This window comes from Myotis daubentonii, chromosome 8 (assembly GCF_963259705.1).
Source record: "Myotis daubentonii chromosome 8, mMyoDau2.1, whole genome shotgun sequence".
NCBI classification, from domain to species: domain Eukaryota; kingdom Metazoa; phylum Chordata; class Mammalia; order Chiroptera; family Vespertilionidae; genus Myotis; species Myotis daubentonii.
This window is the reverse complement of record NC_081847.1, coordinates 70,352,303-70,368,265: the sequence shown is the minus strand read 5'-3', so window position 1 is coordinate 70,368,265 and position 15,963 is coordinate 70,352,303. Positions and strand designations below refer to the sequence as shown.

The window sequence follows — 15,963 nt, the reverse complement described above, 5'->3', positions numbered from 1 at the left end:
AGAGGCCTAGAAAAAGCACAACCAGGAAATAAAAATTATATACCTGTGTCTTATAGCTATTCTATCACCCGGCTCTCTGTTGGCATTTGATGGGACTTCACTGGCTATTTGGCATCTCAGAGGATCACCGAAAAGCAGCCAAGAGACAATGTGATCTAATGCCCACTTCCCCCCTCCCATCTTTCTTACAGATGGGAAACTAAGTCCCATAAAGGAAAAACTCCATTACCCACATCACATACCTAAATATGAACAGAAAAGAAATAAAACCCATGACTCCCAACACCCCCTCCTTCCAAACCCAGGATTTGTATTAATTAAAAGATGCACCCAGACTCTTGATCAGACACCAGCCACCAGTGAACCAGGGAAGTGGTCTAGTAATGTCAGTGTAGGGGGGCAGATTGGGGGTAGGGTGTGTAGGCATTGGAGAGTTCAGAGGATTTCTGAGTTACCTTGTTTGAGGTTTAAACATTTCCTTGCACAGTTAAAGTTGCAACACTTCATCTTCTCTGGGCACTGTCTGCTCTTTAGACATTGGTTTATTTCGTTCGTATCACAATGTACTTTGATTTTGGGACACGTGTCTAAGGGGAGGGAAGAAAGGACTTTGAAGGGGCCAGAACACCATTCCCAGGTCTAGGGCACCACTGCAGACTTAGGGAAGTTTGTTCACTTCATTGTCCACAGAAAGTAGTGATCTTCAGAGGGCTTATGATTGGCACACTGCTGCCCCAATCTCCACCCCATCACAATTTACCATCTAATCCCTAAATTCAGCCTTCTCCCCTATACCCACCACCCACAAAGTTTTAAAGGACACTCTCCCCTAGGACTGTTCTGTTCACTTAACCTTCCTGTATTTGGACATTCCCTGAGTGAGCGTGGGGTGGGAGGAGGTGCTAGAGCTTTCGGTGATTGAGCTCTCCATTTTTGGAGTTAGATGGCCGAGTTTCTGAATTTTGTGCAATCTTTGGTATGGCAGGCACCATCTCTGATCCTCTATTCCCTTATTTGCCTATGATTGTTTTGATGATTGTGTGACAAAGCTAGTGAAGCAATTGGCAGGCTGCCTCAGGCATAATAATAATAAATAATATTAATGAAGTGCTTACTATGTACTTGTATTTTTCTCCTTAACCTTCATGACAACTCTATGGGTAAGCCCTATTAATATTCACATTTTAGGGCCAACCCTGCTGCCTTGACAAGCAGCGTGCACATCCTACCCAGCCATCTTGACACATGGCCCACCTGGATGCATGGACCTGCAATAAGAATCAATCAGAAATGAAAAATGACATAGCTGAAATAAAAAATACCCTGGATGGAATCAACAGTAGACTGGAAGAAGCTGAGGACTGAATCAGCGAATTAGAAGACAGGATAGAAAAAAACACCCATTTAGAGCAGCAATTGGAAGAAAAATTAAGAAGCAGGAGGAGAGTTGAAGGAAGCTTTGGGACAACATACTATGTAACAATATCCACATCATAGGGGTGCTGGAAGAATCTGAGCAAGGAATAGAGAACCTGTTGGAAGAAATAATGACAGAAAAACTTCCCTGACCTGGTAAAGGAAAAAGTCACACAAGTCCAAGAAACACAGAGTGTCCCAATCAAGATGAACCCAAAATGACCCACACCAAGACCCATCATAAATAAAATGCCAAATGTTACAGACAAAGAAAAAATATTAAAGGATGCAAGAGAGAGACAGAAAGTTACCTACAAGGAGCTCCCATTAGACTTCCAGCTGATTTCTCAATAGGAGCACTTCAAGCCAGAAGGCAGTGTCATGAGTATACAAAGTAATGAAAAGCAAGGGACTGAATCCAAGACTACTCTATCTAGCAAGGCTATAATTCAAAATTGAAGGTGAAATAAAGAGCTTCATAGAAAAAAAAAAAGGCTGAAGAAGTTTATTACCACCAAACCAGCGATGCAAGAAATGCTAAAGGGACTGTTGTAAGACGAGAGAGAGGAGCACAGGCATAAAGAATAAAAGTGGCAACAAATAAATACCTATCAATAATAGCCTTAAATGTAAATGGCTTAACTGCTCCAACCAAAAGACATAGGGTAGCTGAATGGATAAGAAAACATATTACCTGCCAATTGCTTTTCTAGCTTTGTCACCCATATATACGTTGTCTACAAGAGACCTACCCCAGAACAAAAGACTCACATAGGATGAAAGTGAAGGGATGGAAAAAATTTTCCATGCAAATGGAAATGGAAAAAAAGCTGAGGTAGCAATGCTCATCTGACAAAATAGACTTCAAAATGAAAGCCAGAACAAAAGACAATGAAGGCCACTTCCTAATACTAAAAGGACTGATACAATAAGAGAATATAACCCTAGTAAACGTATATGCATCTAATATAGGAGCACCCAAATATATTTTAAAAACTTCTGGCCTTAGCCAGCTTGGCTCAGTGGATAGAGTGTCAGCCCTTGGACTGAAGGGTCCTGGATTTGATTCTGGTCAAAGGCATGTACCTGGGTTACAGGATCAATTCCTGGCCCCAGTTGGGGCATGTGTGAGAGACAACCGATTGATGTGTCTCTCTCACATTGATGTTTTTCTCTCGGTCTTTCCCCCTCCCTTCCACTCTCTCTCTAAAAAAAAAAAAATCAATGGAAAAATATTCTTAGGTGAGGATTAACAACAACAAAACAAACAAACAAACAAAAGACTTCTGGAGTACTTTAAGGGAGAGATTGACAGCAATCATAGTAAGGGACTTGAACACCCCTGCCATCACTGGATGGATCTTCCATACAAAATATCAACAAGGAAACAGGGACACTAAATGACACACTAGATCAAATGGATTTAATTAACATTTACAGAACATTTCAACCAGAGCTACAGAATATACATTCTTCTCAAGTACACATGGGACATCCTCAAAGATAGACCACATGTTAGGACACAAACTAAGTCTCTACAAGTTCAAGAAGATTTAAATCATATCAAGCATCTGCTCAGGTCACAATGGCATGAAACTAGAAATCAACTACAATAACAATACCCCAAAACATTCAAACACATGGAAGCTAAATAGCAAGTTATTAAACAATGAATGGGTTACCAATGAGATCAATGAAGAAATAAAAACACTTCCTGGAAACAAATTAAAATGAACACACAACAACCCAAAATCTATAGGACACAGCGAAAGCAGTCCTGAGAGGGAAGTTCATAGCACTATAGGCCTATCTCAAGAGACAAAAAAACAATTTCTAATAAACTATTTAACCCTACATCTTAAAGAATTAGAAAGAGAACAAGAAAATCCCAGAGCAAGTAGAAAGAAGAAATAATAAAGATCAGAGTGGAAATAAATGACATAAAGACTTAAAAAAATACAAAAGATAAATGAAACCAAGAGCTGGTTCTTTGAAAAGATAAACAAGGTTAATGAACCTTTAGCCAGACTCATCAAGAAACAAAGATAGCCCTGGCCAGTTTGGCTCAGTGGATAGAGTGGTCGGCCTGTGAACTAAAGAGTCCCAGGTTTGATTCCTGGTCAAGGGCATGTACCTCAGTTGCAAGTTCCCTAGCCCCAGTAGGGGTGCATGCAGGTCTCTCTCTCTCTCTCTAGAAATCAATGGAAAAATATCCTTGGGTGAGGATTAAAAAAAGAAAAAAAGAAACAAAGAGAGATGACCCAAATAAATACAATCAGAAACTAAAGAGGTGAAGTAACAACTGACACCACAGAAATACAAATTGTTGTAAGAAAATACTTTGAACAGCTATAAGCAAACAAAGTGGATAACTTGGATGAAATGAACAAATTCCTAGAAAAATATAATCTTCCAAAACTGAATTAGGAAGAATCAGAAAACCTGAATAGGCTGATAACAACTGATGAAATTGAAGCAGTAATAAAAATACAGGAAACAAAAGCCCTGGCCCAGGCAACTTCACAAGGGAATTTTACCAAATATTCAAAGAAGAACTAACACCTGTCCTCCTCAATCTATTCCAAAAGATCCAAGAGGGAGGAACACTTCTAACCAAAACCATATGAAGACACTATACCAAAGGCATATTTCACAGATCTAGAATACTCCAAAAACTCATATGGAACCTAAAAAGACACTGGATAGCCATAGCAATCTTGAGAAAGAAGAACAAAGTTGGAGAGATCACAATATCCAATATCAAACTATACTACAAAGCCACTGTAATCAAAACATCCTGGTACTGGCACAAGAATAGTCATATACTAGTAGACCCATGGAACAGAACAGAGAACCCAGCAATCAACCCAAGCTGTTATGCTCAATTAATATTTGACAAAGGAGGCAAGAGCATACAATGGAGTAAAGACAGTCTCTTCAATAATTGGGATAGTTGGACATGTCAAAAAACACACCCAAGAAAGTATACCACCAACTATATCATACACAAGAATAAACTAAAAAAAATGGATAAAAGTCTTAAATGTAAGATGTGAAACCATAATAATCCTGGAAGAAATCATAAGCAGCCAAATATCAGACATTTCAGGCAGCAGAATTGTCACTGATACAGAAGCTAGGGCAAAAGAAACAAAGGAAAAAATTAACAAATGGGACTACATAAAAATAAAAAGCTTCTGCACAGCAAAAGAAACAAGCATCAAAATGAAAAGGAAACCCATTGTATGGGAGAACATGTTTACCAATGATACATCAGATAAGGGGTTAATTTCCTAAATACATAAAGTACTCATAAAACTCAACAAAAGGAAGACAAACAATCCAATTAAAATATGGGCTGAGGACCCAATAGACACGTCTTCAAAGAGGACATACAAATGGCCAAGCGACATATGAAAAAATGCTCAGCGTCACTAATCTTCAGAGAGATGCAAATTAAAATCACAATGAGGAGAAGTGCACAGGGGCCACTGTGGTAGGCAGGTGGTCTGGTGTTACCCAGGCCAGGCAGAGTGCGGGGTGAAGGCACCCCCGCACAACACCTTCCAGACCAGGCCCTGACATGCCTGTTCTTGTAAGCCTCATGGTAGAACAGCTGTTTGACCCATTCAAAGGAAGGACAAAAGCTCTATCTAAAACATGTTGTGAATGGAAGAGACCTGTCATTATGAAAATGGTATGGCACTCAGAACAGACACTTAGAACAGCTCTCATCTCAAAGAACCCAGTGCTTGTGTCCCAGTAGGAGAAGGTTGATGCTGCAGAGCGGTGTTTGATGAACGAAGACTTCCAACCAGCCAGTGATCTCTTTGGACCCATTACCTTGCATTCTCCATCAGATTGGATCACCTCTCATCCTGAGCCTCCCCAAGACCTTGAAGAGTTTTCACATGATCCTTCCAGAAAGACACCTTCTCCAGAGAAACACAGTATTTATATACAGTGCACTGGATCTCTAGGAAACACCAGAATTATCAGTGAAAAATCTATTAAATGGCTCAAAGGCTACTGTGAAGCAATTTTCTATGGCTTGACAGTAAAATGCCTAGAACCAGTTCCTGTCTCTGCAGCAAGTTGTTCCTTTACAGTCAATGATAATATACAAAACCTTCAAATACATGCAGGGCACATCCTGAAGTTCTTAAAAAAGAAGGAAGCTGAGGATGACTTCTGTGTTGCGGGAATAACAAGGATACGTCTTCACCCAAGAGACTCCTGAAATTTTGTCTTTGGACAGGCCTCTCTGACAGATGGTGTGGGGATATTCAGCTTTGCAAGATATGGCAGTGATTTCTACAGCTCAGGCTATGAAGGCAATGTGAAGGTGTCGCAGAAAACAATCTTCAAGTGGCTACTCGGTGTTTGGTAACTATTATACTCCTGCAATGACAGGTGTTTTGCTGCTTCAGTCCTGTAAGACTTTAGTACATGAAATTAGACACATATTTGGACTTCGACCCTGCCAGTGGATTGCATGCCTAGAACAAGCACTTGGAAGAAGCTGACCAGTGCCCCCTAAATCCGTGCCCTGTCTGTTTACACAAGTTGCAGTGTGCTATTGGCTTCAACGTTGTAGAAAGATACGAAGGGCTGGTGAGGTGGATTGATGATGAATTTGCTGACTCACCAGTCACTCCAAAACATAGTCGTGAGAATAATGTGCATTTGCCCTGTGGGAACCTTTACAGAGTGGATAATGAAATGCCTTGCTGTTGTTTAAAAATAAGAACCTTCAAATAGGAGTACTTAAAATAAAAATTTGCACATTAAAAACAAAAACAAAAAAATGACAATGAGGTACCACCTTATACCTGCCAGAATGGCTACCATCACTGAATCAACAAACAACAAGTGCTGGCGAGGATACAGAGAAAAGGCAACCCCAGTGCACTGCTGGTAGGAAGGCAGACTGGTACAACCCCTATAGAAAACAGTGTGTCATTTCCTCAAAAAATTATAAATGGAACTGCCATTTGATGCAGTGATCCCACGTCTAGGAATACAACCTAAGAAGCCTGAAACACCAATTAGAAAGAATTTATGTAACCCTATGTTCATAGCAGAATTATTTATGATCGCTAAGATCTGGAAACAGCCCAAGTGCCTGCCCATCAGTAGATGAATGGATAAAAAAGCTGTGGTCTATTTACACAATGGAATACTATGCAGCTATAAAAAAAGAAAGAGCTCTTACCCTTTGAGACAACATGGAGGGACCTGGAGAGTATTATGCTAAGCAAAATAAGCCAGTCAGAGAAAAACAAATATCACATGATCTCTTATAAGTGAAATCTAATGAATAAAATAAACTGAAAAACAGATCCAGAGACATAAAAGTGTGCAACAGACTGATGATTCTCAGAGGAAAGGGAAGAGGACTGGAAGAGATTAACCAAAGAACTTATATGCATATATGCATAACCCGTGGAGACAGACAGTAGTTCCATGAAGGCCTGGGGGTAGGGGGGAGAGCAGGAGTGGGCAGGCAGGGGTCAATGGGGGAGGAGAGAGGGGAGAAAGGGACATCTGTAGTACTTTCAACAATAAATCTGTAGTACTTTTCCTGGGGTATAAGTATTTTCAAATATAAAAATATTCACATTTTATATCAGAGGAACCTAAAGCACAGGGAAGTTAGGAGAACTTTGCCCAACATCACACAGCTGCTAAGAAGTGGAGCCAAGGAGAAACCAAGATGGCGGCATAGGTTAACGCCGGAGTTTGCTGCTTTGAACAACTACTTCAAAAGTGAAACTAAAACACGGAACGGACATCACCCAGAAACACAGGGACGCTGGCTGAGTGGAAATCCTACAACTAGGAGGAAAGAGAAACGCATACGGACACTCAGAGGAGGCGCAGTGCTGAAGTCAAATTCTGAGGTGCGGAGTGCGTGGAGCGGGCTGGCGGCGGAGGGCGCGGTTGTTGTTTTCAATCGGGAGGGAGTCGCAGACTCTGAGCACCAGATCCGGGCGAGTCTTTAGGGACCCAGGCTCAAACGGGAGAAGTGGACTGTCTGGCTTCGGTCAGAGCGAGTGCAGCTTTCTCTCCGAGCTTTGCAGCGGGTGCTGGGACTCAGAGAGGCAGAGCCCCTGGGGACAGGACTGAGAGCCGCCATAACTGCTCTCTCCGGCCCACCCTGTTGATCCTGTGCGACCCGCCCCGCCCAAGCCCTGCACAGAGGCATTTGCCAGATAGCCTCAGGCAAAGGTTAGATTAGCACCTCCCTAGAGGACAGAAGTTCTCTCACTGCTGACACAGCTGATTCTCATAGCCACTTGGCCTGGAGGTCAAACCCTCCCTGGAATTAGCTACAACAATCAAGATTTATCTATAAGACTCCAAACAAAGACCACTAGGGGGTGCACCAAGGAAGCATAACAAAATGCGGAGACAAAGAAACAGGACAAAATTGTCAATGGAAGAAATAGAGTTCAGAACCACACTTTTAAGGTCTCTCAAGAACTGTTTAGAAGCTGCCGATAAACTTAATGAGATCTACACGAAAACTAATAAGACCCTCGATCTTATATTGGGGAACCAACTAGAAATTAAGCACACACGGACTGAAATAACGAATATTATACAGACGCCCGACAGCAGACCAGAGGAGCACAAGAATCAAGTCAATGATTTGAAATGCGAGGAAGCAAAAAACATCCAACCGGAAAAGCAAAATGAAAAAAGAATCCAAAAATGCGAGGATAGTGTAAGGAGCCTCTGGGACAGCTTCAAGCGTACCAACATCAGAATTATAGGGGTGCCAGAAGATGAGAGAGAGCAAGATATTGAAAACCTATTTGAAGAAATAATGACAGAAAACTTCCCCCACCTGGTGAAAGAAATGGACTTACAGGTCCAAGAAGCGCGGAGAACCCCAAAGAAAAGGAATCCAAAGAGGACCACACCAAGACACATCATCATTAAAATGCCAAGAGCAAAAGATAAAGAGAGAATCTTAAAAACAGCAAGAGAAAGAAACTCAGTTACCTACAAGGGAATACCCATACGACTGTCAGCTGATTTCTCAACAGAAACTTTGCAGGCCAGAAGGGAGTGGCAAGAAATATTCAAAGTGATGAATACCAAGAACCTACAACCAAGATTACTTTATCCAGCAAAGCTATCATTCAGAATTGAAGGTCAGATAAAGAGCTTCACAGATAAGGAAAAGCTAAAGGAGTTCATCACCACCAAACCAGGATTATATGAAATGCTGAAAGGTATCCTTTAAGAAGAGGAAGAGGAAGAAAAAGGTAAAGATACAAATTATGAACAACAAATATGCATCTATCAACAAGTGAATCTAAGAATCAAGTGAATAAATAATCTGATGAACAGAATGAACTGTTGATTATAATAGAATCAGGGACATAGAAAGGGAATGGACTGACTATTCTTGGGGGGGAAAGGGGTGTGGGAGATGTGGGAAGAGACTGGACAAAAATCGTGCACCTATGGATGAGGACAGTGGATGGGGAGTGAGGGCAGAGGGTGGGGCGGGAACTGGGAGGAGGGGAGTTATGGGGGGGGAAAAAAAAGGAACAAATGTAATAATCTGAACAATAAAGATTTAATAAAAAAAAAAAAAAAAAAAAAAGAAGTGGAGCCAAGATTTGAACCTGTGAAGTATGGCTCCACTGTGGTCTGAATGCTCTGTATGTTTTAGCTGCTAATTATGAGGGTCTTCATATCTCAGCATTTCAAGGGACTTCCAGAGACCATTCTTTACCCCACAGGCAAGGATCCCCTGTGGGTGTGGGAAGACTTTTGGGGCCTGCAATGGGAAGGGTAGTGCTAGGGGGAGTGGCCTTTCATATGGAAAAGACCCTTAAGCTTCCCAGTTCCCTTAGTTTGTTTCATGAGCTCCAGGTCCAGGCACTTTCAGGAAGTGAAATCTCTCATAATGATGGGGTGGGGGTGGGGGTGGGGGGTCAATTGCTACCGACTGTTTCCTGCATTCCCGGAGGCATCTTACCTGAAAAGAAAACTCCAAATATCTCCCCTCTTTCCCGCCCAAGATCCCAGGCTGAGATGAGGGAAAGCATTTCTCAGGGATAGAAGTCTTTGTTCCTTCCTCCCAGCTGAGTTCCATTTCTCCACTGGGAGGACTGAGTCCCCAATACTTACTGAAGAACCCCTCAACCAGCCCAGGTTCCTGGACACCCCCCAGGAGGATGAACGGTACCAGTATTGACAGAAGTCCTGAGAGCCCCATTTTAGGAGGGGCTGGCCTGGCTGGTGGCACCAAAACTAAGAACAAGTGCTAAGCAGCAGCCTCAGAGCTTTTGGCTGCCCGGACACAGCTTAACACTCCAAGAGGTACACGTCACTGGAGACCAGCCAGCTACTCTCCCTCCTCCAAGGAACGCCAAGTCCCTGAGGCCATGAATGGGACTAGCTGACACCCACAGCACCAACCCTGAGGGAAGGGGCTCCTGATAGGCAGCATCTAGTCCTCAAGTGAGCTGAGGCTCTCTGGCTGTCTGGTCAACCAGAGAGAGCAAGTTTATCAGGGGCTTCTAAACTCCTTTAGCAGAGGGAATGTTCGATTCCAAGGTCTCTCATTTTTCAGGGAGAGTTTGGAGGTCAAGAGTATCCCAGGTCTTGTCTTTCTTTCAGAACTTACTCTTCTGGCGTGTTTATTTTTCTGGCTGCTAGTTTTTCTCACGCTGTTCATTTTCTTCTCTTTGTGCCTCTTTCTTTTACTCTGTCCCTGTCTTTTTCTCTTTTTCTTTTTCTGTGAGTCTCTCAGGGTCTGGGTCTCTTTTTCCCTGCCCTTCTATTTCCCTCTGGTCCTTTTCCGCTTTCTTCTCTTTGGGCCATCCCTTTTCTTTAACCATCGTCAAAGAGTAAAGCTATTGCCACGAATAGCATGGAAAGGAGGAGAAGGTTGATTCCAGATTGAACCAAATCTTCAGAGTGCCTATCAAAATCATGATACTTTGAAAGCAGGAGAGAATGTTAGGGCTAACGGAGAACTTCTATCATCGGGTTCAATTTGGAATAGGTGAAGCAGGAGGGAAATAGTAAATAAATGTCAGTTATGACCTCAGAACCAGCTGCATCAATGGGTGGGGCCTGAAGATTATTCCATTGAACTTTCCAATTTAAGGCTTGAAGCATCAGTAAGACATATTCTCAGCTCACCTGCAGCTGCAATTCTAATGTACATTTTTTTCTAATCCATTTTTTATAATTGAGATGGAATTCACATTATATAAAATTAACCATTTTAAGTGAACAGTTAAGTGGCTTTTTATTACCTTCATGATGTCGTGTAACCATCACCTTTATTAGTTCCAAAACATTTTTATCACAAGAGAAAACTCCATACCCATTAGCAGTCACTCTCCATTTTCCCCCAGCCTTACTCCAGCCCCTGGCAACCACTAATCTATTTTCTACCTCTATGAATTTGCTTATTCTGGATATTTTATATAAATGGAACCATAGAGTGTATGGCCTTTTGTGACTGGCTTCTTTCACTTAGCGTAATGTTTTTGAGGTCCACCCACAGTGTGGCATGTATTCATGCTTCCTTCCTTCTTATGGCTGAATAATATCTAGTGCATATTGATAGCTTTCCACTTCAAGCATCAGAGTCTCTACTTCTCTGCTGAGAGTTTTTCTGGCTCCTGGGAGCTTGCTCAGATTCCATACAGAACAGCCTGGAAGAATGAGGGATTTCATGCTCCCTGCCCGCCCCCCTCCCCCCCAGACATCCAGGAGGATACGGGAATCAGTGGATACACACCTCAGCTTCCCTATAACTAAAGATGGAGACATGTTTTACATGATCTTGTGGAAGGTCTCCAGTAGAATTAAGCTACAGTTTGCACAGTGGTAACCAGCTCATTATCAACTCCTCGCTTTCCTATATCACTTACCTACTCCTCACATTAATCTCCCAAATAAACTACTTTTACCCATGCCCTTTTACCCATGTCCTAGGATCAGTTACTGGGGTATCCAAGCTAAGGCAATGCCCAGGAGCCCTTATCATAAAAGGGTCTTGCAATTTTTTGAAGAAACAGAGGAGAATAACAATATCCCTGGGGTATCAATTTTCAAGGTTCTAATTTTCTTCACTCCCTTTAATGGTGTCTTGAGAAGCCTCAGTAAGCTTTTACTCTCCACAAACCATAATGTACCAATAGATGTGAGTCATTCAGCCTTAGAGGCACAGGATCAACCAGTATTTTATTGGGAAAAATTGGGAGCTACATAGGTATAAACAGGGGGTGCTAGAAGTTGGACTTTAGAAATGGGATCAAAACAGGATATTTTATATGAAAAGAGACTGAAACGGAAGAAGGGGGAAGCAGATCCAGGGGTTTAGTCTTGGGAAGGGCTTAGGCCTTGGAATGCTGGGAGTGGAACAGAGGAAGCCAACGTGGAGTGCCGATCGGGCACACAGATAGAGCCTTGAATCATGAGCCAAATCCTGGTGGTGTTTCCAGTTAATCCATATGCATTCAGGATTAGAAGCCTGTTGACAATGTAGACCAAGACCAGCTGAGCATCTTGGGCTTATCTTCAGAACTAGTCTTGAAGTTGTGTTTGAACATTTCCACAGGACATTAAACAGAAGTGAGTTTACTTTGGGAAGTTATACATCTCCTTAGAGGAAAAATGGATGTGGATGGGAGTGGATTACTAGCAAAACATTGTCATGAGGAAATTAATGGTCTGGAAATTCATGGCCTGGGTGGTTGGTCAACATGCCCAGTGCTAGGCTGGGTGTCATGTGATCTCTCTGAAGTTGGGTCTCTGATATTTCACCACATCTGCACCCTCCCTCCACTCCTCATACTTGCCAGCTTTGATTCATGACCACGTTTTTCCTAGTCTCAGTTCCCACTAAGCCCCTGTCCAACCCTCTGTGAGATGTATTCTTACCTCCTGGTTGAAGCGGATTGTGCCAAGGATGCAGCCATCCTAGAATGGACTCGCCAACACCCAGACCTCCCATGTGGCCCTGGGGAGGATGGGAGGTCGAGGCCCTTGGTACTCACGTTTTTTGGAGCACATATTCTGACACAGGTCTTTGGTTTGGAAGTTGTTATTGTTTCCTTGGCAGCCACCATAGATGAACGTGGAACAGGTATCATTCTTCTTATCATACCACCAACGACGAAAAAAAGCCATGCAGGGACCAGGATTTTTCGGCAAACTGCATATATCTGCAGGGAGATTCCAGAGTTGAGAACTTAGAGTGCCCACCCGGAAAAAATACAACTGTTACTGTCCCTTTGGCAACTCCCATAGGATAAAACCGAGCCGTCTCCTCTTCACCTGATCACACCGTGGGGCCCAGCCCCATTTATGTATTGTGCACATTCCAGGGAGACCGTAAAGGGGAGCTGTCTGGGCAACTGCCCCCCTGGGAAACATCGGTATCTCCCTTCCCTTCTGGTCACTGGCCTCATTGTCTCCCCTGAGAGTGAGGAGACTCTGGCTTCAAGGTTCTTTTCCTAATTCAGTGTCTGCCCATCGACCTCCCACATTACCTCTCTTGTCCTCGACTTCCATTTCTGTAAAATGGAAATGCAAAGTCTCACCCTGCGTGTTGCCCAGGGCTGTCCTGAGGGCAAGTGAGACCACCCTCATGGCCCTCTAAGTTGCCAGCTCTTTGACTGTATCTGAATGTGCAGCTTTGAGCACAGTGCTTGGCAGAGAGTAGCTGCTCAAAAAACATGCCCTGAATAAATAAAAGATATGGAAATTAGAAATTATAAGCCATTTATTCTGCCTTCCAAAGCATGCCAAGAAGAGACTATGTGATCGTGAGTAAAGTGCAAGTCCAATGCAGGGAAGGCGAGAGTAGTTTTTCAGATGGCCAAGCCCCCTTTCTTCTTGTGGTTAGTTTCATTCCTGTTATGAAATGAATTGCATCCCCTCACCCCCCAACCCATTTATATGTTAAAGTCCTAATCCTCAGTACCTCAGAATGAGACTCTATTTGGAAATAGAGTTGAGTTATACTGGAATAGGGTGCATCTCTAATCCAGTATGACCAATGTCCTTAGAAAAAGGAGAAGTTTGTTCAGAGACACACAGAGAACACCATGTGAAGCTGAAGAAAGAGGTCTACAAGCCAAGGAATGCCAACCGTTCCCAGCACACCCCCAGAAATTAGGGGAGAGGCATGGAACAGATTCTCGCACACAACTGAGAAAGAACCAACCCTGCCAACACTTGACCTTGGACTTCTAGCCTGCAGAACAGAGAGACAATACATTGCTGTTGCTAAAGCTGCCCAGTCTGTGGTACTTTGTTTCAGCAGCCCTGGCAAACCAAACAGGTCTGAACTAAACTGCTAGTTCAGCTGAACAGTCAAGTCCTGTTGATTTTCACTTCCTCACAGCCTACCTCTCTGCCACTCTTTTTCTTAGTTTCAGGTGTGCAGCGTAGTGGTTAGACAATCATATACTTTACAAAGTGTTTCCCCTGATATTTCCAGTATCCAACTGGCACTAATCTGAAGTGGTCAGAGGAGGTTTGCTGGTGCTGTTAGATTTACCAGGTTAGGCAGAGAGGCGGGCACTCTAGAGCAAGAAGCTAGATGATACCATTTGCAGCAACAATGTTGGTATATGGTGGGCCAACAATGGCCGCTGGGGACTCGAAAGAGTAAGAGTGGAAACTAGCCAAGAGACTATCATCACACCCTTGCACCCCTTTGCAGGGGAAAGCAAAGCCCAGACAAAATGAAGACATTACCTAATGTCAGACATCATATTAGGGGCGGAGATGAATGTAGAGCCCATGTTTCCCAAGTCCAGCAGTGTTGCTCAGACACCTACCCTTAGCACACCAGGGACAGAGCCAGCCCAAGTGGGCAGACGGTGAGGGTTTGGGTAGAAGGATTGGTTATTCAGAGGCTCTGAATAGTACCTTGTTGGAGGTCTAAACATTTTTTCCCACAGTTGAAGACACAGCACTTCTTCTTGTCCGGACAGGCTTTGTTCTTCGAACATTCATCCCTTTCTTTGAATTGGCATTTCTCTCGGATTCTGGGGCATCTCCCTGTGGAAGAGACAGTTTTACATCCATGAGTCATGGAGGGCACAGTGCCCATCTTCTCCAGACCCAAGGCGACTCTGGGGAGTCAGGGAAATTTGCTTTTACTTTGCTCTTCCCAGGAGTCCTTTTCCTCAGGGTGTCCTCATGTATTTCCCAGCACTGCCTGCACTACCCTCCTTCCTGACCATCCCTCACTCTCTACCTTCTGATCCCATCCCTAGTCCCACCGTCAGCCCAGCCTGTCTAAGGTAGGATTTCTCATCCTTGATACTAGTGACATTCCAGTTGGATAATTATTTGATGGGAGAGAAGAGCTGTCCTGTGCATCGCAGGAGGTTTAGCAGCATCCCTGGCCTCTACCCACTAGATGCCAATAGCACACCCAGTTGTAACCAAAAATGTCTCCAGACTTTGCAAATGTCCCCTGGAAGGCAAAATCACCCTGTTAAAACCCACTGGTCTGCGCTAATCTGGTCATTTTGGCCGGGTCAGGGAGTCACCGTTCAGGAATTCCTTCTTGAGGGGGAGGGGTGTATTGTACAGTGATTAATACCACTCAACCTGGCGTCAGACAGTTAGGTTTTTAAATTCTTAACTCTTGGTTTACCACTTACTCTTTCTGAGCCTTGGTTTCTTCATTTGTAAAATTGTTTTAGCCTCACAGAGTTATGAGGAAGAAATGAGACAACACATATAAAGCTGTAATTACAGTAACTAATACACAGTCATATTAACTCTCATTTAATCCCTATAATAGTTTAATTAATATCCCCATTTGGCAGATAAGGAAACTGAAGCAGGTGGAGTTTAAGTAAACTTGCCCAAGATTACATGGCTACTAAGTGATGAAACCAGAATTTGGACCCACCAAGTCTGACTCCAGATCCCTCTCTTTAAATCCCTACTTTCTGAGTGTTCTGTAAATGGTAGCAATTAACATTATTAGTATATAGTCATGGAATATTACTGTCTTAAGTTCAAAGGAACTTCTGGATACTGTCCTTTATCCCAAAGTCAAGGAACCTTTTGGGGTGCAGAATTATTTTATAGGACTGTATTTGAAATAATCAGGAATTGATAGGGATGATGTCCCAAGAAAGGGAGCTATTTTTGTGTGGGGTAAGAGGAAGGCCCCTTAAGCTCCCAGGATTCCTATAGACCCTCCCAGAAATGTTATATTCTATGAGTCTTCCCAGCCCCTCCCCACCTTCCCCCAAGAAAGACCCTCTACTTCAAAGGGGCAGTAAGAGTTGCCTTTTCTGGATTCTTGCATTCATAGAAGAGATCTTCAACAGAGAGGGAAATAGGATGAAATATTCCAAATATCTCTCTCCTTTCCCAACCCAGGACCAAGGCTAAGATAGTGAAAAGTAACTCTATTACTTGAGACCCCATTACTTACTTGGAGAGAACAAGTTAGTCAGACTAAATCCTTGGACATTCTCTAGAAGGATGGATACCACCAGGATCCTCAAAAGTCCAGAAGACACCATTCTG

General features: G+C 43.0%; 1 protein-coding gene and 1 pseudogene across 1 annotated transcript; one reads left to right on the top strand and one right to left on the bottom strand.

Moving 5' to 3' along the window:
- Positions 1–435: 435 nt before the first annotated feature.
- On the bottom strand, positions 436–15,959 carry LOC132239086 (eppin-like). The gene is made up of 4 exons (XM_059704938.1): positions 15,869–15,959; positions 14,338–14,469; positions 12,456–12,623; positions 436–587 (listed from the first exon to the last, which is right to left on the bottom strand). Exons 1-4 carry the CDS (start codon positions 15,957–15,959, stop codon positions 436–438), a joined length of 543 nt encoding a protein of 180 aa, XP_059560921.1.
- LOC132239896 (archaemetzincin-2-like) lies at positions 4,036–6,886 on the top strand (annotated as a pseudogene).
- Positions 15,960–15,963: the final 4 nt, after the last annotated feature.

Coding starts and splice junctions, on each gene's coding strand:
- LOC132239086 (XM_059704938.1), bottom strand. CDS start 15,959: ATGGTGTCTTCTGGACTTTTGAGGATCCTGGTGGTATCCATCCTTCTA. Junction 14,470..15,868: donor GACTAACTTGTTCTCTCCAA/GTAAGTAATGGG, acceptor TCTCTTCCACAG/GGAGATGCCCCAGAATCCGA. Junction 12,624..14,337: donor ATGTTTAGACCTCCAACAAG/GTACTATTCAGA, acceptor ATCTCCCTGCAG/ATATATGCAGTTTGCCGAAA.